General features: G+C 40.1%; 1 protein-coding gene across 3 annotated transcripts in view; it reads right to left on the minus strand.

Annotated features, from left to right (window-relative positions):
• Nucleotides 1–22,362, minus strand: part of ksr2 (kinase suppressor of ras 2) — a 168,192-nt gene that overhangs the window by 78,327 nt on the left and 67,503 nt on the right. For all 3 annotated transcript variants that reach the window (XM_017705064.2, XM_017705063.2, XM_037531480.1), the window contains exon 6: nucleotides 6,003–6,181. In XM_017705064.2, the coding sequence (XP_017560553.1) occupies nucleotides 6,003–6,181 (179 nt within the window). The remainder of the gene's footprint in view (nucleotides 1–6,002; nucleotides 6,182–22,362) is intronic.

Genomic DNA, 22,362 nt, shown 5'->3' on the forward strand with positions numbered 1-22,362 from the left:
TGAGTTGTGAAATATGGTCAGACCTTACATAAGTCTCCTTAATACCTGTCTTTTTCTTTCAGATGTGTTTAATTCTTTTTTGCTACAGCACATAAACAGGAGATTTACTGCTTTAAAAGAGCAAATTACGCATTCAAAACACTATCAAATTGGCCAGAGTTTATAAAAGTCATGTAATTGAAAATATAAAGGACAGGTGGGTGTGTGGGACGGATTACAATGAGAGAGAGAGAGAGAGAGAGAGAGAGAGAGAGAGAGAGAGAGAGAGAGAGAGAGAGAGAGAGAGAAGAGACAATGACAAAGCATGTGTTGTAGTCATTAGATTAGAGTTTTAAAAAAAAGTGCTTTAAGGTTTTACCTGGCATCCTCACACACTCTCTCAGCGGGTGTATGTTCTAGCTGCAGGCTTCAAAAGAACCAGATTATGGATATGACTTTAAAACAGGCATCTTCTTTCTACAAGTCAGAATGAGACTATACAACAGTGGCTCTGGATAGGCATCGTCCAAACTAACTAAAAACACCACACAGTTAACACAACAACGTGTACAATAGGGCACAGCACAGCTAATCAATTAACCTCACGTTACCCAAAGTATTTTAGTGAATTAAAGAGGAAAAGTAGTGCTACTTTTTCTCTTTAATTCATTTTAAATCTGCCTCCAGAGTTGCTGGGTCTAGGTTTCCAAACTTTTGGATGGTACTGTATGTTAGCATTATTGTGATAAACTACATCAAGACACACATTTATTATTATATTGGGTCTTCAGTACATCTAGAACACCAAACAACATCATGTATCATAAAAAAAGCCCAATTACAGAGAGTCCAGACACCACAAGTAAATGTCAGCCTATTATGCTATTCAACTCTAATCTTTTCCTCCTGTTCCTTCTTAAATCTTTTTTTTTTTTTTTTTTTACTTTTGCAGATATTGATTAATAAGAATGAAAAAAACAACTACATTGTACTCATAGTTTTCCCTTTTTAAATGTGGAATTGCTGCTTGGCTGGTTTATTCTGACCTCTCTAATAATCTTGCATACCTCTATTGTGATGCATATTATGTGAAAATGGCAAGAATCATGATGTTATCATGATATTTTGGGCATATCAACCATCCACCACCCCCGTCAGCCCACCTGCTGCCCGTGTCAGTAAAGCTTTACATAACTATTCTGATGTGGACCATGCGCAGGGACGTGCAGCAGACTTGAGAGAAGGCTGACGACACCGCCAGGCCTGGTTAATGCCATAGCATTCAGCCCAAAGCCCCAGTGCTCCACGGACAGCCAGCCTAATGCCATTACTGATGCTGCCCCCCAGCCCAATGAAATTATTCATCCGCCTGGAGCATGCCGCTTATCAGAAATTCATCTAAATCACCGGCTTTTAGAAAAGTACTCTGTACCAAGCTCTGGTGGAATTCAGTTTAGTCTGGAAATCATTAATGATGTTACCAGGGCTGCTGGATATTAGACTCAAATGTCAAAACATGTATAACAATCCCCCTGAAGGATCAAACTAAACAAAGGATGCAGATAAAATTTGGGAAGTCATAAAACAAAAACTGACACAGGCACGTCTATCTTGCTTAAATCATTTTGTGTTGGATTTAAGGGATCAGTCCAGTGTTTTTCCTCAAAAATCAGATTATTTTCCAGGTTTAAAACTTTTTAAATGAAGTTCTGTATCTACTGTAAGATTTGCACCCTAAAGTCTTCCAAAATGCATTCTACTGCATCCTCAATTTCATGTGTTCCTACACCTGAGAGCTCAACTAGAATAAAAGGAAATGAATTACAGAAACACAGCACTAACCAGAACATTCAAACAAGCACAGAGCGAGTTATGAGAGTACATGCTTTCAGTTCTTTATCAGGTCTTACCATAAGATGGAAATAATAGCACATCTGTCAGAGAACACTGCATCACTGCCTTAGATGTATATAAGAGTTTCTGAAAGCAATTGCCTTTTTCTGGCCTCAAGGAAACATACTGAAGATTTTTGCAGCAGCCTTTGTCTTACAAACATTTGTTTTCAGTGATTGACAGGAGTGTTTGTAAGCTCATTATTACCTTAACTCCAAAAAGGCTGGGACAGAAATGTGAATAAAAAACTGACAGCAGTAATTCTAAATTCTGTTTTGCGGATATTAAATAAAAAATGGTACCAAACACTATTTTTTTGAGAAAAAGTGATGACTGCAATTTAATGCAACACACTCCAAAAAAGCCTGAGAAAACATTTAGCACTGTGTTACACAACCTTTCCTTTTAAAAATGCTTACATCTTTGAGAACTGAAGACAAAAACTGATCCAGTTTGAAAGTGGAATTTTATGCCACTCTTACATTCTACATGTTTTCAGCTGCACAACCACACAGGGCCTCTGCTGTCGTTTTGTGCGCTTCATGATGTGCAACACATTTTCAGAGGGAGACAGGGCTGGACTGCAGTACCTCCACTCTCTGATTATGCACGTGCAGAATGTTGGTGTCAATATTGAAAAAAGCATAGACGTCACTGAAAAAGATGTCACCTAGAAGGCTGCATATTGCTGCTGTCGGAACAAAACCTTGTATCTCCATTTTTGTCCTTTTTCAGTTTTTGGTACAATTTAAAAATATCTGTTGTCCTTCGCATTGTACAAACATTTCATGATGACTGGACCAAAAGAACTGGCTCAAAATTACTTGAAAAAAGTCTGGTTGCATTGATTTCATTAGAATGATGTTTTTTCCTTCTCCTGTCAAGTTAGCATTTTGGGGATACAAGGTTTAATTATGATAGCAGTGATATGTTGCTTCAAATCATCTTTCAGCACTAATGGTGCCTTCACAGATATGCCCATACTACAGGCACTAAAACACCCCCATACTATGACAGATGCTGGCTTTTGAACTTTATACTGGTAACAGTCTGGATGCTGCTTTTCTTCTTTGGCCCAGATAACTTGATGTCCACTATTTCCATAAGCAATCTGAAAGATCACACATTTCCACTGTGCATCAGACCATTTCAGATGAACTTGAGTCCAAAGGAGTCAACACCATCTCTGCATGTTGTATTCATACGGCTTCCACTGTGCATAGTATAGTCCTAACTTGCATTCATGGATGCAGCAAAGAAAGGCGTCTACTGATGGTTTGTCAAAATCCTGCCGAGTCCATGTAATGATATCCCATTAATGTATGCTGCATGCTGGCTTTAATGCAGTGCCATCTGAGGGGTCAAAAGTCATGGCCATTCAGTTGTGGTTTTCAGCCTTGCCCTTTATGATTATTCCGGATTCACTGAATCTTTAAGGATATAACGCACCACAGAGGGTGAAAAAACTCAAATCCAAACTGCTCAAAGAGGATTGTTGTTCTTGAATTGTTGGATTATTTGCTGACATATTTTTTGGCAGAGTGGCGAGACTCAACCCATCCTTACTCATAGGACTCAAGGACTTTCCTGCATGCTCCTTATAACCAAGCACCATTATATCACCTGATTTAATTTTTTTTTTATATTTCACAATGTTTCTAGTCTTGAATTGTTCCTCTCCCAACTGTTTTGGAATATGTTGCAGCCATTAATTTCAGAATGAGTGTTTTCAAAATATATTTTCTGTTTTGTTTTGTTTAAATACAGGTAAAAGGTGAGTTACAAATCACTGCTTTCTGTTTTCATTTGCACATACTGTCCCAACTTTTTGTAATTGAGGTTTGTATAGCTTCAATGCAAATTTTTGTGCAAAATATGATTGATATTAGAGTCAGTTAAAAAAAAAAAAAGACTGTTACAATTTGAATCCAATTTGGCCCATCCAGTTCACTGTGCCCGAATTAGCATGACCACACACGTCTGGCCACACACGCTCGGCCCAAAATGCAGCAGTTTGGGTGCAGATCGTTTGCTACAATGCCAGACAAGATGAAATGAGACTCTATCAGTCAAAACTCTGGAAGCAGCACCGCTTGAAATTTTCTCCTCCATCTGTAGGACAACATGAGCCCAAAACTGCACGGCCACGTCTGGCAGCATTCCTTCTGTGTCATTCCCAGCACTCCCACATCACCACTGCTTCATTATCAGGCTAATGGCCCCTATTTAGGGGCCCCTGACGCAGCCGTCTGCTTGGACGATATGCGCTCGCACGCTGCAGCCGGACATTTTAGGATATGTATGGCCTCGGGCTGTGGCCCATCATTTGGCATTCTGAATGAGGGAGTTGTGTCATGAATAAAGAGGAGTGATAAATGGCAGAGTCCATTCTCCATTCTCATACGTCACCATGCATCTGTCAGAGCTAGCAGTGCTAGGAATAAAACGGACACAGACAGCTGTAGCAGTTTCGAATGATAACAGGACAAAAGCAGTTAACTGAATATATTGGCAAAAAAATGCTACATTTTTAAACTTAAGCCCAAATATAGGAAATCAGCTGGGACATATTTGGCGTATGAAGTTTGCTTCTTTAGTTTTGCAATGGTGCTATAAGACTAATGCAACTAACAAGTAATGGAAGTACACTACATGGCCAAAAGTATGTGGATACCCCTCCTAATTATTGAGTTCAGGCCTTTGGAAGCAACATCAGCACAAGAACTATATAGAGCTTTTCCACAGCCAGGCAGCTGCACAAAAGAATTATATCATTATGTGCAACGCCAAGTGTCGGCAGCAGAAGAATAAAGCATGCCCTCACTGGACTCTGGAGCAGTTGAAACAGGCTTTCTGGAGTGATGAATTTTGCTTCACTATCTGGCAATCAGACGGATGAATCAGGGTTTGGCAGATGCCAGAAGAATGCTGTAGAACTAATAGTAAAGTTTGGTCGAGGAAGGATAATGGTCAGTGGCTGTTTTTCGGCCCTTTAGTTTCAGTAAAGACTAATGTTAGGTAAAAGACATTTTAGAAGATTCTTCTAAGATGCTTCTATATTTGTGGCAGCACTGGAGGGCCCTTTCCTGTTCTAGCAATACTGTGTCTGCATGTACAAAGTGAGGTCCATAAAGACATGGTATGACATCATATTTATCTGTAAAAATGAACAAAAAGTGAGGACAACATTCAGACTTCAGAATGATACTTTTTTACAGCAGCATACAGTTGTGTGAAGATTAACGCAAGATTTAGTGCTAATTGTGTGGGTAAAACCTTTAACCTTTAGCTGTAGCATAAAGCTAAAGCAGGAAACCTCAGACATCAGACACGTCTTGGCTGATGGTTTTTGAGTCAAGAGGAAATAATTTTTTTTTTCCAAATTATTCATTTAAGTCAACAGACAATTATCATTCAGGTTCCCAGTGAAGATTTTCTGCATTTCAAGCTGGTGTAAGCTGATTTAGGCTGCTCTGGTGCTGGTTTAGCTGATACCGCAGTATGGTCATACTAGCTGACCAGCCTATCAGTTTCCAGAACACAACATATGCTGGATTTGCTGGTGGCTAGCTATGCTGGTCTATGCTGTTAGTTTTTTTCTAGCAGGCATTTCACTGATTTTTTGAGGGAAAACAGCATCGCTTTTGTTTTTCATTTTTTGACATATTTTGAAAATACCAGTTGCCCTTTACACTGTGTGGAAATTTCACAATAAATAAATCAGTAGAAATGCTCTAAAATAAAATGGAATTTATGGACATTAACTTAAGAATGTTTTATTTCCTGTAGTGTTTTGATGGTACACATTTTTGGCCTCACAGTGACAATAAGCATGATTCATTTAACATGGTAAATTTCCATTGCTTTAAGGTTGGGCACAGAAGATTTTCATATCATCTGTTCTATGAAAACAAAACTTTTGTATTAGCAAGGTCACCAAGTGAACAAGCAATGGAGCACACATCAACACCATATGGTACCGTGAGGCGCAGTGGTTTACCCCTATATTCTGAGTGATAAACACATCAGACCCCTGTCGTTTGAAACAAATGCAAAAATATATATCTTTCTTTCACAAAGCATATGCACAACTGTAAGCAGCAGATGAAAGCTGAGCGGTGGTTACGTACTGGCTGTGGATGCCTCAACAGCATGGACAGGGGGCGTTGAGGGCACCAGGCTGGGGAAGAAGAAGGAGCGGAGCGAGTGATCCGAGTGCAGAGGAGAGCGCTGAGTTGGCAGATTCTCACAACTTCCTGCTACGCTGCTGTGGATCTTCAGGTTCAGAGGCTTGGCCTTCTTCCGTGCTCTGGAGGGAAACAGAGAGAAGAGAAGAAACAAAATAAATCAAGACACTAAGACAAAGTGATGGGTGAGTGAATGCTTGGCCTTTCTAATTCCACAGGGAAGGTTTAAGCAGGAATCAAAACAATACATCTTCATGCTAAAATAAAGCTGACCATTAAGCATTTATATCCTGAACCTTGAGTGTCTATGGTTGGAATGCTGATGCACGTTTTTTCTGCTTAAACCTATGTATAAAAAATGATCATTTAAGTATTATTATGCCCTTCTTGATCTTGTTTAATGAATGAATAAAGAGTGTTAAGGTAATGTTGGGGATGCACCAATACGGATACCTGATCCTTGTGTATCTGCCGATACTGAGCAATGATACCAATACTAATTCTGTCTCACTATCCTAGAAATCATGATATTAAATAAATTCCACTTTTCAAATGAATACATCTATGACCATCTAGCAAACTGCTATGCTAAAGGCCTACCCCAGGCTAAAGGCTCTGCTCATCTTTACCATTGTGCCAAGACACCAATTTCTCTCAGTAACAATATGGATTAACATTTTTAACAGTTTGCTCCCTCAGTAACAACATGGATTAACATTAACTCAGACTGTAACTGACCACACAGTGGGAGAGGAAGGATTGATGAAAGATGCCTCATTTAGCCATTCACCTAAATGACTGCGATTAGCATGTTTTGTATTGCATGTATGATGCATTATTTGGCTTTTTGTGGCATGCTGATTGAACTAATACCTTAGGAATTATTCCAAAGAGTATGTCACCCACTACATTTGCCTCTTCTCAAAATATTGGCGTTGATCCATTGTATCACTTGCTTTAGTTCCATCAACTGGAGCACATGCATATATCACTCATTAGTCAGAATTTGCCTCATAGTATCTGTACTATGATACTATGTTCAAGTGCCAACATTGGTGCTGATATCACAATAGTATCAGTATTGGTGTAACCCTAGGTATTGCAGCACAAAGCAGTGCGTTATAGTAATGTAGTAACTTTCTTGTGGTGTAATGCATGGCAGTTTAAATACCTGTAATCACATTTCAGTTACTGACATATGACACAGTGTCACTTACATTGCTCATATGGGCCTAAGAAAACAGGATAAACAATGAGTGATGTATTTAAATTGCAAATATCGTCCATATAGATTATCCATGCCTGTCCTTGAAAGTAACTGTGTGTGCCACCTGCAACAGCTGACTGTGTGACTTTGTGAAGGTGAGTAGAACAGCGTGAGCACAAGAAGTGTTATAAACTTGTTGAACAATCAGTCGAAACATCTGATCACTCTAGTATGAAACTGAGGGATAAAGATCCCTCAGCTGAAGAAGAGAGACACAACATTACAGACCAGAATTTCATTCAGAAACAGCTCTGTAAGCTTTGCACTGTATTGACTTCTATCTACAGGCTCTGTAGTGTCCATTCTGCCAGTGGAATAGAAAGCAACATGGATGTTTTTAATTTATTTAACCCAATAAAATATTTTTCCCCTAAGTGTATCACCAGATTATCTAGGCTACACTGCTGTAGTTGAAACGCTGTAAGTCTGCGTTGAGCTGCTAGTGAGCAATGAGTGGTGAAAGTGATTAAAGGGGTGTGTTGTTAACACCCTGCTACGATAAATAATTCGAAATAATTCACTGCAGCTTTCTTTATCCAAAAAATCATATACAACTGTAATGATAGAGCTGGAATTTAAACACAATTAAAAACACTTTAATAAATGATAACTTGCTTGCTCACCTATGGAGACAAAAATACAGTTTTTGTCTATTTTCTTTTTTGATCAGACACATTTAATTTTAAATTTTAAATATATTTTAACAATATTACTGGAGAAAAAAAAAGTTTAACTGAGTACCTCAACATCACATTTTATCGCTACTGGACTGATAATTTTATTTTGGCAGCTGTTTCTGGGGCATTTTTACTGGCTATCCTATAGGTTAGGATATTGTCAGTATAAGTTGTTCAAGTTGTTCAAAAGCAGAAAGAGTGTCAGGTCTTTTAAATTACATTAATCATGAATGGCTGTTTCTTTCTAAATAAAGAACTGAAAATCTTTGAATGTTCCAGTTGGTACAGATTTGTATGCTGATTAACTTAGAAGTAAAGTAATAAGTAGTTAGATTAATTTTTCTAAAGTAATTAGTAAAGTAATGTCATTAATGTCTGAAAGAAGTAACTTGTAATTTGTGTTAGCTACACTATCCTCGTAGCTCCGGCGCAAAACTAAAGAAGCAAGCTTTACATACCAAATGTATCTTGACTGATCAACTACATCTGGGCTAAGGGGGGGAATGTGTAAATCACTAGTCCTTGTGTTTCTGCTACGCTCAGCCCAAAATATATCTCCAAATAAACACACTAAGACCAGAAAGCCACCGCAGGTAGAAAAGGTGACCCGAGACAGTAATTCACACCAAAATAACACAAAGCTGGAACATAACATCCATCACTTTTAATGAGGTCTAGAACCTTTCATACTTCACCCACAACCTTTAGTAGCCGTTCTCAAGAGTCAGTCAAGAACCATTCACAAACACTAGGGCTGATGTGGCCCTGCTGAGAGACACCAGCTGAAACACACACACACACACACACACACACACACAAAAAAAAATACACCCATCGCACCATTAATAAGCCACGTAGCTTGCAGCATCTCAGTAAGAAGCTCATTTTGATGCTATAGTGCTGTTGATGCCTCAGGGATGCCATTCTGCCAATGGAGTCTCACAATCAGACATTTTAAACATCGGCCAAAATGCATAGAATAAAGCAAATGGGCTACAGGTTATCAATGTTCCCCTCCAAAGGCTTTGTCAGCAATTTAGATAAAACCACATTATGCCATTCAAATCAAATTAGATCCATCCGTCTTCCTGGATATAAACAAGCTGACAATGAAAGCGGACCCGAGGCAGACCCCTGCTGAACTCCTCCCTGCCTATGCGCCTTTCTTGCTTTCTTTCTCTCTGTCATTGTCACTCACTCGCACATTCTCCCTCTCACACACGCTTGCAGCATGAAGGGACACATTAATACACATTTAAGCCCTTTTCAGACTCCAAATATACAAATGCACAGATAGGAAACTGACATAACCGCTTTCAAAAATGATCCATGATGAAAATAAAACCATTCTGAACATGGCACAACTCAAAAAGACAAGCCAGAAAGAAGAGGCTTGCCTTTGGCTAGATTAAAATGGCTGTCAGAGCTAATTGGTATGAATGTTAGCCAGGATAACTGCTAAGTGGAAGGATTTAAATCTATGTTCACTGTGATAATTAATTAGTGTCTACGACTTCAAATGTAAAGAGCTGAGTGAAAGTAGGGCTCATGAATTGGTTTTTATCTGTCATAATTTTAATCAGTTTAATGTCAAGTTGTTCAAAAGCAGAGATTTTAAATTACATTAACCATAACTGGCTGTTTCTTTCTAAATAAAAAATTGCAAATGATTACTGGATTTTCCTTTGTACGTTCCAGTTGGTATTAATTTATGTGCCGTTTAACTTAAAAGTAAAATACACTTTTCAGACTCTGAATATACAAACACAAATAGGAAACCGACAAACACTTTAAAGAAGGTTGCATTTGGCAAGATTATAATGGAGTCAGAACTTATTGGCATGCATGTTTGACAGAATAACCGCTAAGGTGAAGGAATTCAATCTACACTATATTTCCAAACGTATTCTCTCACCCATCCAAATCATTTAATTCAAGTGTTCCTATCACTTCCATGGCCCCAGCTGTATAAAACCAAGCAACTAGGCCTGCAGACTGCTTCTACAAACATTAGTGAATGAATGGGTCACTCTCAGGAGCTCAGTGAATTCCAGCATGGCACCGTGATCGGATGCCACCTGTGCAACAAGTCAGGTCGTGAAATTTCCTCACTACTAAATATTCCACAGTCAACTGTCAGCGGGATTAAAACAAAGTGGAAGCGATTGGGAACGATAGTAACAGAGCGGGGTGCAGGACAGGAGCATAGTGCAAAGAGGTTGCCAACTTTCTGCAGAGTCAATCGCTACAGACCTCCAAACTTCTTGTGGCCTTCAGATGGAATTGGTTTCCACGGCCAAGCACCTGCATCCAAGGCTTGGCCCCACTGGTCCCAGTGAAAGGAACTCTTAAAGCTTCAGCACCAAGAGGTTTTGGACAATTTCATGCTCCCAACTTTGTGGGAACAGTTTGGGGACGGCCCCTTCCTGTTTCAACATAACTGTGCACCAGTGCACAAAGCAGGTCCATAAAGACATGGATGAGCGAGTTTGGTGTGGAAAAACTTGACTGGCCTGCACAGAGTCCTGACCTCAACCCGATAGAACACCTTTGGGATGAATTAGAGCGGAGACTGTGAGCCAGGCCTTCTCGTCCAACATCAGTGTCTGACCTCACAAATGCGCTTTTGGAAGAATGGTCAAAAATTCCCATAAACACACTCCTAAACCTTGTGGAAAGCCTTCCCAGAAGAGTTGAAGCTATTATAGCTACAAAGGGTGGGCCAACACCATATTAAACTCTATGAATTAAGAATGGTATCTCACAAGTTCATATGCGTGTGAAAATTAATTAAAGTCTCTCCAATGTCAAATCTACAGAGCTGACTGAAAGAAGGGCTCAAGTTTTAGACCACATTAATTTATTAATAAAAATATATTGCTGGTAAATCTCTCATACATATACAATCCCAATTCCAATGAAGTTGGGATGTTGTGTAAAACATAAACAAAAACTAAATACAATGATTTGCATATCCTTTTCAACTTATATTCAGTTAAATACACTACAAAGACAAGATATTTAATGTTCAAATGGATAAACTTTATTGTTTTTTGTAAATATTCACTCATTTTGAATTTGATGCCTGCAACACGTTCCAAAGAAGTTGGAACAGGGTCACTGTGTTACATCACCTTTCCTTTTAACAACACTCAATAAGCGTTTGGGAACTGAGGACACTAATTGTTGAAGCTTTGTAGATGGAATTCTTTCCCATTCTTGATGTACAACTTCAGTTGCTCAACAGTCCGGGGTCTCCGTTGTCGTATTTTGTGCTTCATAATGTGCCACACATTTTCAATGGGAGACAGGTCTGGACTGCAGGCAGGCCAGTCTAGTACCCGCACTCTTTTACTACGAAACCACGCTGTTGTAACACGTGCAGAATGTGGCTTGGCATCGTCTTGCTGAAATAAGCAGGACGTCCCTGAAAAAGACGTTGCTTGGATGGCAGCAGATGTTGCTCCAAAACCTGTATGTACCTTTCAGCATTAATGGGGCCTTCACAGATGTGCAAGTTACCCATGCAATGGGCATTAACAGCCCCCCATACCATCAGAGATGCTGGCTTTTGAACTTTGCGCTGATAACAATTCGGACAGTCCTTTTCCTCTTTGGCCCAGAGGACACGACGTCCATGATTTCCAAAAACAATTTGAAATGTGGACTCGTCAGACCACAGGACACTTTTCCACTTTGCGTCAGTCCATCTCAGATGAGCTCAGGCCCAGAGAAGCCGGTGGCGTTTCTGGGTGTTGTTGATATATGGCTTCGCTTTGCATGGCAGAGTTTTAACTTTCACTTGTAGATGGAGCGACGAACTGTGTTCACTGACAGTGGTTTTCTGAAGTGTTCCTGAGCCCATGTGGGAATATCCGTTACAGAATGATGTGGGTTTTTAATGCAGTGCCGCCTGAGGGATGGAAGGTCACAGGCATTCAATGTTGGTTTTCTGCCTTGCTGCTTACTTGCAGAGATTTCTCCAGATTCTCTGAATCTTTTGATGATATTATGGACTGTAGATGATGAAACCCCTAAATTTCTTGCAATTGCATGTTGAGAAACATTGTTCTTAAACTGTTGGACTATTTGCTCACGCAGTTGTTCACTAAGTGGTGAACCTCGCCCCGTCCTTGATTGTGAACGACTGAGCCTTTCAGGAATGCTCCCTTTATACCCAATCATGACACTCACCTGTTTCCAATTAACCTGTTCACCTGTGGAATGTTCCAAACAGGTGTTTTTTGAGCATTCCTCAACTTTCCCAGTCTTTTGTTGCCCCTGTCCCAACTTCTTTGGAACGTGTTGCAGGCATCAAATTCAAAATGAGTGAATATTTGCAAAAAACAATAAAGTTTATCCGTTTGAACATTAAATATCTTGTCTTTGTAGTGTATTCAATTGAATATAGGTTGAAAAGGATTTGCAAATCCTCATTGTATTCTGTTTTTATTTATGTTTCACACAATGTCCCAACTTCATTGGAATTGGGGTTGTAAACAACTTAACAACATATAAACTTATATGCAGTAACAAACACTCAAATGCAAAAAGCCCAAACCCACCCACATCACATAGGGTTATGCTGTTCTCCAGAACTTCAAATATAGATTTTAAAATTGTGAATATTACTACTCTGACAGGATCCAGTACTGAGCAAGTCACAGAATAAAAGTGCTTTGGCATTTGGCTGGATGAAAAGCTTAGCTTTAAATCTCATATTAATAAACTAGTCAGTAAACGCAGACAGAAGCTTGGATTCCTATATCAAAATAAATCCTGTCTGTCTATGCAAACCAAAAAAAGAGTCATGGAGACAACTGTAACATCAGTACTGGACTACGATGATATGGTCTATAAACATATGTCCACCAGTACACTCAAATCACTGGACTCAGTCCATCATTCTGCCGTGCGATTCATTACAGCGACTCTAATAACACTTATCACTGTAAACTGGATGATTAAGGTGGATGACCCTCACTACCAGCACGAAGAGAATCACACTGGCTTATTTTGATTTATAAACCACTCTCCAGCCATATGCCAGATTATATCTCATCTATGATATCCATAAATAACAATAATTATCAGACGTGCTCTAGTGACTGGATCACCTGTCAGGTATAGAGTTTTTACTAAACTACTGGCATTGTTTTGCTGTCCTGGGTCAACCACATGGGGATGGGATCCTAGTTTGAGTTTTGGTTACTCTGAAAGTTTCTTCTTATTGCTCTTAGGGAATTTTCTTTGCCTCTCTCACCCTTGGCTTGCTCATTAGGGCTTGAATTTTTTTGTACAGCTGCATTGTGACAATGCATGTTGTAAAAAGTGCTATATAAATAACAATCAGATATCAGCTGATGTCAGTTTTTAGCTCCTTAAAATCAGCATTGAAACGGGTCCTAATCAACAGAAACAGCTCAAAAGCTACAAAGTGCTTTTCTGCGGGAGAGAATAAAGATGCAAGAGCCTCACTGTTTCACAATGTGAGTCACATGACCTCAGAATCACTCCATTATTTCTTCTTACGATCCATTACACCATTACACAACCCCACCCTCTGGTCTTTCACAGTGCCAGACAGGCCAATCAAACATCTGTCACCATGGAAATTTAAAAAAAAATAAGACCGAGAACCACATGGGTTAATGTATTTTGGGTCCAAGGTACTAAGCCCTCTGCGCCAGTTTCAGTCACAAATTGAATGTGTTATGTATGAAATGGGCACACGCCTCAGCGTGCATTTTATGAGCCACATGTACAGAAAAATGCAAAATGTGCTTCTCTCTCTTGTACATGCATTAGAGGAAGGGCCATGCAACACGAGGGAGGATCATGCGGATGAAATGGGTGGAGATAGCAGATCCATAATCTGCTTGGTTTTTCTCTGCCTTTTAAAATCATCTCAAAGATGTGTTACTGGGACCTTTAACAACAGCAGTAGACAGAGAACTGAGCCTGAAACATACTACAAGGACGCAACACCATGTGAACTCTAACACCCATGTGTCAAACTCAAGGCCCGCACGCCAAGTCAGGCCAGTGATATTGTCCAATTCTGCAGGAAAATTGCTTTATTTTTCTATTATTACTAGCAGGTGGTTTGGTATCTCACAGCAAGAAGGGCCTGGGTTCGATTCCCTGGCCAGGCAACCAGGGTCCATTCTGTGTGGATTTTGCATGTGTGTCTGCGTGGGACATGTTAAATTGCCCCAAGGTGTGGGTGTGAATGTATATATGATGGACTGGTGACTTGTCCAGGGTGTAACCTGCCTTCCACCCAATGACTGCTAGCTTAGGCTCCAGTTCCCCCTATGACCCAGAAGTGTGTGTGTGTGTGTGTGTACGCATTATTAGCCTGTTGCACCCTGAGATGCACTACAGTCCCCAGCATGCACTGCAACAATCTATGGGCCAGCAGTTACACAAAAAGAAAAAAATGCCTGGTGTCTAGTTCAAGCAAACCGATAGTTTAAAAAACTTATTTTTTTATGTTAAACTATTTTAAGTTTTCAATGCCTATTTTGCTGATGCAGTTTTGTCATATCTGAAAAAACAATGGCAAAATTATAAGTAAAAATTAAATAAAAACTCAGCTGGCTTAAAGACTTGCTGAGTTTTTTTAATACTGCCCTTTTAGTGGTTGAGTTTGACACCCCGTTCTAACCTTATGTACAAACGTGAAAAAAAAAAAACGTGGCACTAAATGTGCAGTGATGCAGCCAAACCACGCGCTCACATTCCCTGTTATTGTTAATCTACATTTTTTGAGCTAGAGCAGAATTACACCCCTGCAGAATGTATTGGTGTGAAACAATTTCATTGATTAAGACCACTCTCTCTATGGCACTGAATTTTTCTCACTTTTCAACTTCTTTTAACAAGCATGCAGTTAGTAGGTGGTCCTCTGCGCACCCTTAGTAAATCAAATGTTCATTTCAGATGCATTGCGGCGCATATTGCCATTACATGCTGCTCCTACATCTGGCCCTGTACTTGTAGCGTTAGGCTGCTGATCCAATGTGAAGTTAGGTAGCATTAATAGGGGCTTGTCCTTCCTTTTCTGCAGTGACAGCCTCTACTCGTTTGGGAAGGCTTTACATGTTGGAAACACTGCTCTAAGGATTTCACAGCATTTAATTAAAAGCAGCGTCGACATTCACACAGACGCAGATTTACTAAGAGAGACACTAATTATTGACAGTCTACTGCCACATTGTGCTAGTGGGGACGGCCAATTTAGCAAGTTATCTACTACGAATTTTCCAGAATGACTTTGGTTCAAATTGTAACTCATTAGGTCGAAATAATGACTTATTTTTTCCAGATTTGGACTCAAAATAATGAACAAAGTAAAAAAAAAAAAAAAAAGACTAGTTATTACTTACAGCCTGTGATTATTTCTGCATGTAATTAAAGGCTACATGAGAAAATAAGACATTGTTTTAGGAAAATGAGCAATTATTTTGACTTTCTGTTTTGAAAAAATTCTTTTTCAGCCGGTGGCCTGAGCTAAACTTGAGTTCTATGCCAGGTGCATTTGGAAACAGTGTGATACAGTAAAATCTCTGCTTAGTTCCACCGAGCACAGCCAATTTGTTTGTATGATTTTGAGCTTGTGGAAAGCTTTCCACAGGTGTTAAAACAGTCACACAGTCAGTATTTACTATCAGACTTGGCAAATCAGTGCAGGTTAATCTATAAAAATAATCCCTTCCCAGTATTTTGCTCTTTGAGAGGGAAATTTAAACGCATGTTCAATTGGTAAAAGAGCGAAACAGCAACAAAGAGCAACAACTACTGTGAAAACAATCATGAAAATCATGACAATCGCTTTTAAATGCCAGGATAAGTTTTGTGACCATACAAAACATTAAAAAATCTACCACACAGTGTATATAAATTGTAAAAGCTGCAAAAACATCCCATGATACAAACTGCAAGGATGAGTAATTTTAATTTGAAAGGTACTTCACTACAAAAGATGCTTGAAGGAACACGGCAGCAACCTATCAAGCAGCCTCTGTCCTCTGTGACGGCACATCTTGTTTTTTCAAGCATGTTTTGTTCCTTTTTTTTGTGTGTGTGTGAAAGAGAGAGAGGGAAAGAGAGAGACACTGTCAGAGTGGACGATGAACATTTCTCTCTGTCCACAGAATACATTAGCGTGTGAACACAGCACACACTGACAGCAGAGAGAGTGTGTGGCGCACTGGACCCTTTAAAACACACCTCAAACCTTGAAGAGTGCAGGAGCCAAAACACGCTGTCACTGCCAGAGTTGTTTTTATTTTGCTATCCCCCCCACCCCCACTTTCTCTCTCTCTTTCTCATCATCTTTCACTCTTCTCTCTCTCTTTATCTCTTTTTCCCATTCTCTCACTCTTCCCTCTTTTTCTCTTGGCTCGGCCCTCTCTCTCTTTTCTTGATCTATCCATCTCTCTCTCTTCTCTCTTGATGTTTTCCACTCTCATTTTCTAAAAGTAGATAAAGAGAACCAAATTAAGCAGTTACATATCTGTGAAAAAAGTATGGAATGATGCCACTCACAAATACACTATATTGCCAAAAGTATTCACTCATCTGCCTCCACGCATCTTGAGTGAACTTGAGTGACATCCCATTGTTAATCCATAGGGTTTAATATGATGTTGGCCCACCCTGTGCAGCTATAACAACTCTTCTGGGAAGGCTTTCCACAAGGTTTAGGACTGTGTTTATGGGAATTTCTGACCGTTCTTCCAGAAGCACATTCGTGAGGTCAGACACTGATGTTGGATGAGAAGGCCTGGCTCACAGTCTCCGCTCTAATTCATTCCAAAGGTGTTCTATCGGGTTGAAGTCAGGAATCTGTGCAGGCCAGTCAAGTTTTTCCACACCAAACTCGCTCATCCATGTGTTTATGGACTTTGCTTTGTGCACTGGTGTGCAGTCATGTTGCAACAGGAAGGGGCCGTCCCCAAACTGTTCCCACAAAGTTGGGAGCATGAAATTGTCCAAAATCTCTTGGTGCTGAAGCATTAAGAGTTCCTTTCACTGGAACTAAGGGGCCGAGCCCAACTCCTGAAAAACAACCCCACACCATAATCCCCCCTCCACCAAACTTTAGACTCGGCACAATGCAGTCAGACAAGTACCGTCTCCTGGCAACCACCAAACCCAGACTTGTCCATCGGAGGAAGTGTGCTTCATCACTCCAGAGAACACATCTGCACTGCTCTAGAATCCAGTGGCGGCGCTTTACACCACATTCGACGCTTTGCATTGCATTTGGTAATGTAAGCCATGAAAACTCATTCCATGAAGCTCTCTACGCTCTTCTTGAGCTGATCTGAAGGCCAAATGAAGTTTGGAGGTCTTTAGCGATTGACTCTGCAGAAAGTTGGCGACCTCAGCATCCACTGACCCTGCTCGGTCATTGACCACTTTGTGACTGAGTTGCTGTCGTTCCCAATCGCTTCTGTTTTGTTATAATACCATTGACAGTTGACTGTGGAATATTTAGTAGCGAGAAAATTTCACGACTGGACTTGTTGCTACCAGGCTGGAATTCACTGAGCTCCTGAGAGCGACCCATTCTTTCACTAAAGTTTGTAGAAGCAGTCTGCAGGCCTAGGGGCTTGGTTTTATACACCTGTGGTCATAGAAGTGAATGGAACACAAACACCTGAATACAATGATTTGGATGTGTGAGTGAACACTTTTGGAAATATAGTGTATATCCAAAACTGAAAAATTACAAAATGAGATACGTTTTGTTCCAACAGCAGCGATATATACCCTCCCTTTTTTCCAGTCAAACAGCCATTAAGCAGAAGGTATTGAGGTTTTTTCAGGGGTACTTCTGAGGAGATTAGATATAAAACATTTCACTAGTACAAAACTAATTCCAAAAATGTTGGGACTGTAAGTAAAATGCTACAAAAGGCAGAAAACAGTGATTAGTAAATTCTGTTTGACCTGTATTAAAATTTAAAATTTTAAGCTCTTTCTTTGTTTTGTTTTTTTGTAAATAAATGGTAAATCTATGCCTGCAACATGTTCCAAAAAAGTTGTGAGAGGACCATGTTTACCACTGTGTTACATCAACTTTCCATTTAACAGCACCTAATAATCGTTTGGACGCTGAAGACACCAACTGAGCCAGTTTTTTGTGTTTGACATCAGAGTTGGACGACAAAGAACATTTAAAAATACTATCAAAAAGGAGGACAAAAGATTGCATACACTCAGCTGCACCACATCAAATTAAACAGAAGTAATTATATTCTATTTGAAATGAAACATGCAGATATCAGTGTTCTGGAAGTGTATATGTTCAGAAAAGCATATACTGTGGTGTAATTTATAACAATAACCATAAACCTCAGCATGCTCGAAACCGCAGGTATGGCTCAGGGTCAGGCTTTAATGTCACGCCTGTGAAGACCTCTAACACACATGCAGCAGCCTTTCTCCTCATCCCTGTCATGATGCGTGTGTATAGCGTGAGGCTGGTCAAGCTCCAGGCTAATAGGGAACAGTAGAACAGGTCTGGCTTCATTAAGCGTTCCCTCAGCTCATTATCCTTACCTCTGGAACACTCACACACAGCGCAGGAGTGTGTCGGGAGGTGTGAGAGAGGAGTAAGGGGTGACATCTGCTCACTCGCTTAACAAGGATTTATCTGTCTATTACTTTACATCATCACCCCAGCCTCACTGTTAATGTATATGCTAACAAAACAAAGTGAGAGAGATAAAGCAAGCTTTTGTGTGTGTGTGTGTGTGTGTGTGTGTGTGTGTGTGTGTGTGTACTTGCATTTGTACATGTCTAAGATCAAAAGCATTTCTGCTTTCACACAGTGGAAATAATGTAACTGAGTTACTGAATGTGATCAATACATTTTGACGAAGATTATTTTGTCCACTCATACAGCTAAAGCAAAAAGCACTGCTTTTTAAATGGAAAAAAAAAACTTTAGGGTCAAATTAACACAAACAAGACAAATGCAATTAATCATAATTAACTACCCAAACAATAAGATTAGCTATATTGTTAAACTGTGCACATACAGCTTGTATAATCTCTACAGAAAAGCATCAATATGTAAATAATACAGTGGGTTTCTCTGGAGCAGCTGAACATGAGCCTAAAGTCCCCATGCCCAATGCTAAGCGTCAGCTAGAGGGTGAGCCCCCCAGCATTGGGCTGTGTGGCAGTGGAACTGTGTTAGACACCCATGCCATGAAGCTCCCTGCACACAGTGTTTGTGCTGATGTTAAAGCCAGAGGAGGTTTGAACTCTGCAATAACCGAGTCAGCAGAGCGTTGACGACCTATGCAGCTCAGCACTTGGTGAACCGCGCCGTAACTTTACATGATCTGCCTCGTGGCCGAGTTGCTGTGGTTCATAAATGCTTCCACTTTTGATTTCGTACCACTCGCAGTTGATCGTGGAATATCTAGGAGAGAGGAAATTTTGCAAATTGACCTGTTACAATGGTGGCATCCTATTACAGCACCACGCTTGAATTCAGTGAGCTCTTTAGAATGACATATTCTGTCAAAAATGTTTGTAAAGGCAGACGGCATGTCTAGGTGCTTGATTTTATACACCTGTGGCAATGGGACTGAATGAAACACCTTCAATGATTTGTTCAATGATTAAGAGGTGTGTCCCATTACTTTTGTCCATGTAGTGTATATACATCTCGACACATGAGAAATGCTTTTCATTCAGTCAGACTGTGTGGTTGGAACTGTGGTATAACACATTCTCACACCATTCAAAATATCACACTCGCAATATAACAGTATTAGGCAGCTCGAGTCTGACACGATTGGATGTGTGTGAGCGGTGCATGGCAATGTTAATCTGGCCTTTTTTTCCCTCCATTAATGACTAGTCAAGTTAAAGAAATGTCAGTACACACACACACACACACAAAACACTGACGCACACACACATCTGGGCTAGCCCAGTGCAGCCGATCCCCTCTCTCCAGTCCATCCATTATAATGAGCCATCCAACCTGGGCCTCTCTCAGATTGGCAGCGTGATGATGAATTTATATGGGTGTTTAAAAGTGACGGGGACTGTCGCGCATAATTGATTTATTAAGGCTCAGGCTGACTGAAACGGGATGAGAAACGGACACACAGTCGCCAGCGAGACCTGAACGACTGCCTGGAGGGCTTTTAACCGTCCCGTTTACCGTTGTGTGTCTGACGCCTGTCTGTTTGCATTCTAATGAGATGCATGGACAAGGACTTCAATCTGACATCTCTGAGTTATTACCTGTACACTGTTTGCTTTTGTTTCAGGTGTTCAATTACTCAAAAGGCTGTTGAATTTCACGCCTTACACACTTACATGTTCTTTTTTCATCTCACACATGTGTACATACTCATACAGGTAAGTAACATGGACACAATCACATACACAATATGCTGTGTCAGGATGTAGTGTCAAACACAAGCACAGAAAATTAAGCATCTTGTGTGCACATGCCATTCCACCAAAGTACCTATATGTGGACTGACAAGATGGGAGTGTCTAACAGAGTGAGCAGTGAGAGGACACAGTGTTTAAAAACTCCAGCAGCACTGCTGTGTCTGATCCACTTGTACCAGCACAACACACACTAACACACCACGACCACGTCAGTGTTACTGCAGTGCTGAGAATGATCCACCACCCAAATAGTACCTACATTTACATTTACAGCATTTAGCAGACACTCCTATCCACAGTGACTTACAAGAAGTGCTTTGTCTATCTACAGAAACTATCTTTGCTAGTTACCAATAGGTTAGAGAGAAAGCCGGTCCTGAGCTCAGATACTGCTAGGAACAGAGTTGAACAACAGAACTCTGTGAAATATAATATAATATATAATATAATAAAATACAATACACTATAATACAGTAAATAGAATAAAATACACAGTTCAATACAATAAAATACAATATATATGTGCAGCACAATATATTGCAATCAATACCTAATTCAATGCTCATTTAAGTGCTGTGCCATTAAAAGTAAAGTAGGTTTTTCCTTCTCTTGTAAAGTTAGGATTCTGGAGATATAAAACTGTGGGGTCCTGATTATTAATAAATGGGCTAAAGGGTGGGGGTTAACAGATAAAACCACAAAGTGAGTAAAACTACAAAGCTGATAAACTGGACAATCAGTGAGAGAAAGCAGGACAATTGACAATTATTATAAGATACTGTGCCGTAATTTCTTGCCTATGTCATCAACACTTATCACACACACACACCCCCACACCCACACACACACATATCACAGGCTGCTCTTTCTATGTATGCCGGGGGCCGATACTTCACCGTGGCTGGCTTCATGAATTCAAACAATGTCTGTTTGAGAACATCAGTCAGGTTGTAAAAGCCTGAGATTTATTACAGGTGTTTATGAACTATGTGAGCTGCGTGGTCTCAAACAAGCTCCCTGCTTCCACATCACTGAACATTATGTGAAAACACTGCAAAAACTACATGCTTTACGATAACATATGTTCTGACAACACAGACAAACAAAAGATGTGAAATCCAAACGCTCTGCCGATGCGTGTTGCAGCCAGAGGAGCAGAATAGTGCAGATTCAAAAGCTCTTTCAATGACAGCATCAGAAAAAGGGCTGTTATGAAAGAACATTCAGGTGTTCTTCTGCCAGCTGAGTCATAACAGAATATTAGTTGTGCACTGATATTCTGGGCCACTAATATCAGAGTGCATGCTACTCTGTGTTTTTTAGTCTATTTACTGTACTGCCTTACTGACCAACTAGATCTGGATCACCAGTTAGACGACCAAGCAGACAACACACCTCAAAAAGCTAAGCAATGCAGAGTGCAGCAGAGTGCATGAACCTTAAAACCTACTGCAACAAAACCATGAAAACTGGTTCAACACTGTTGCTCCCATTGAAGCAGTAGGTTCTAGCTGCACTCACTTACTTAACCCTTAGAGGTCAAGAGGTATTACATTTGTTTGCTTTGCGATTCAAATGGAATTTCACAGTTTTTGGATGAATTACAGTTGCACGCAAAAGCTCCCCCAACCCTGGTCAAATTATGTTTTGTTGTTTTTTTAAGTGAAAATAACATCCTCTACACAGAACAAATGCTCTAAAAATGCTTAAACATGGCATTTTAGACCACAATGAGTTTAACATGTAAAAAAAAATATTTAACATAGCATATTAAATGTTGGCCTGCGATGGGCTGGGCACCTGTCCAGGGTGTTTCCCGCCTTCCACCCAGATGACTCCAGCACCCCCTACGGCCCAGAAGGATAAGGGGCTTAGAAAATATATGTGTGAAGTATTAAATGTGCCGTAAAATGGATGGATG

The sequence above is a fragment of the Pygocentrus nattereri genome, chromosome 20, assembly GCF_015220715.1.
Source record: "Pygocentrus nattereri isolate fPygNat1 chromosome 20, fPygNat1.pri, whole genome shotgun sequence".
Classification (NCBI taxonomy): Eukaryota; Metazoa; Chordata; class Actinopteri; order Characiformes; family Serrasalmidae; genus Pygocentrus; species Pygocentrus nattereri.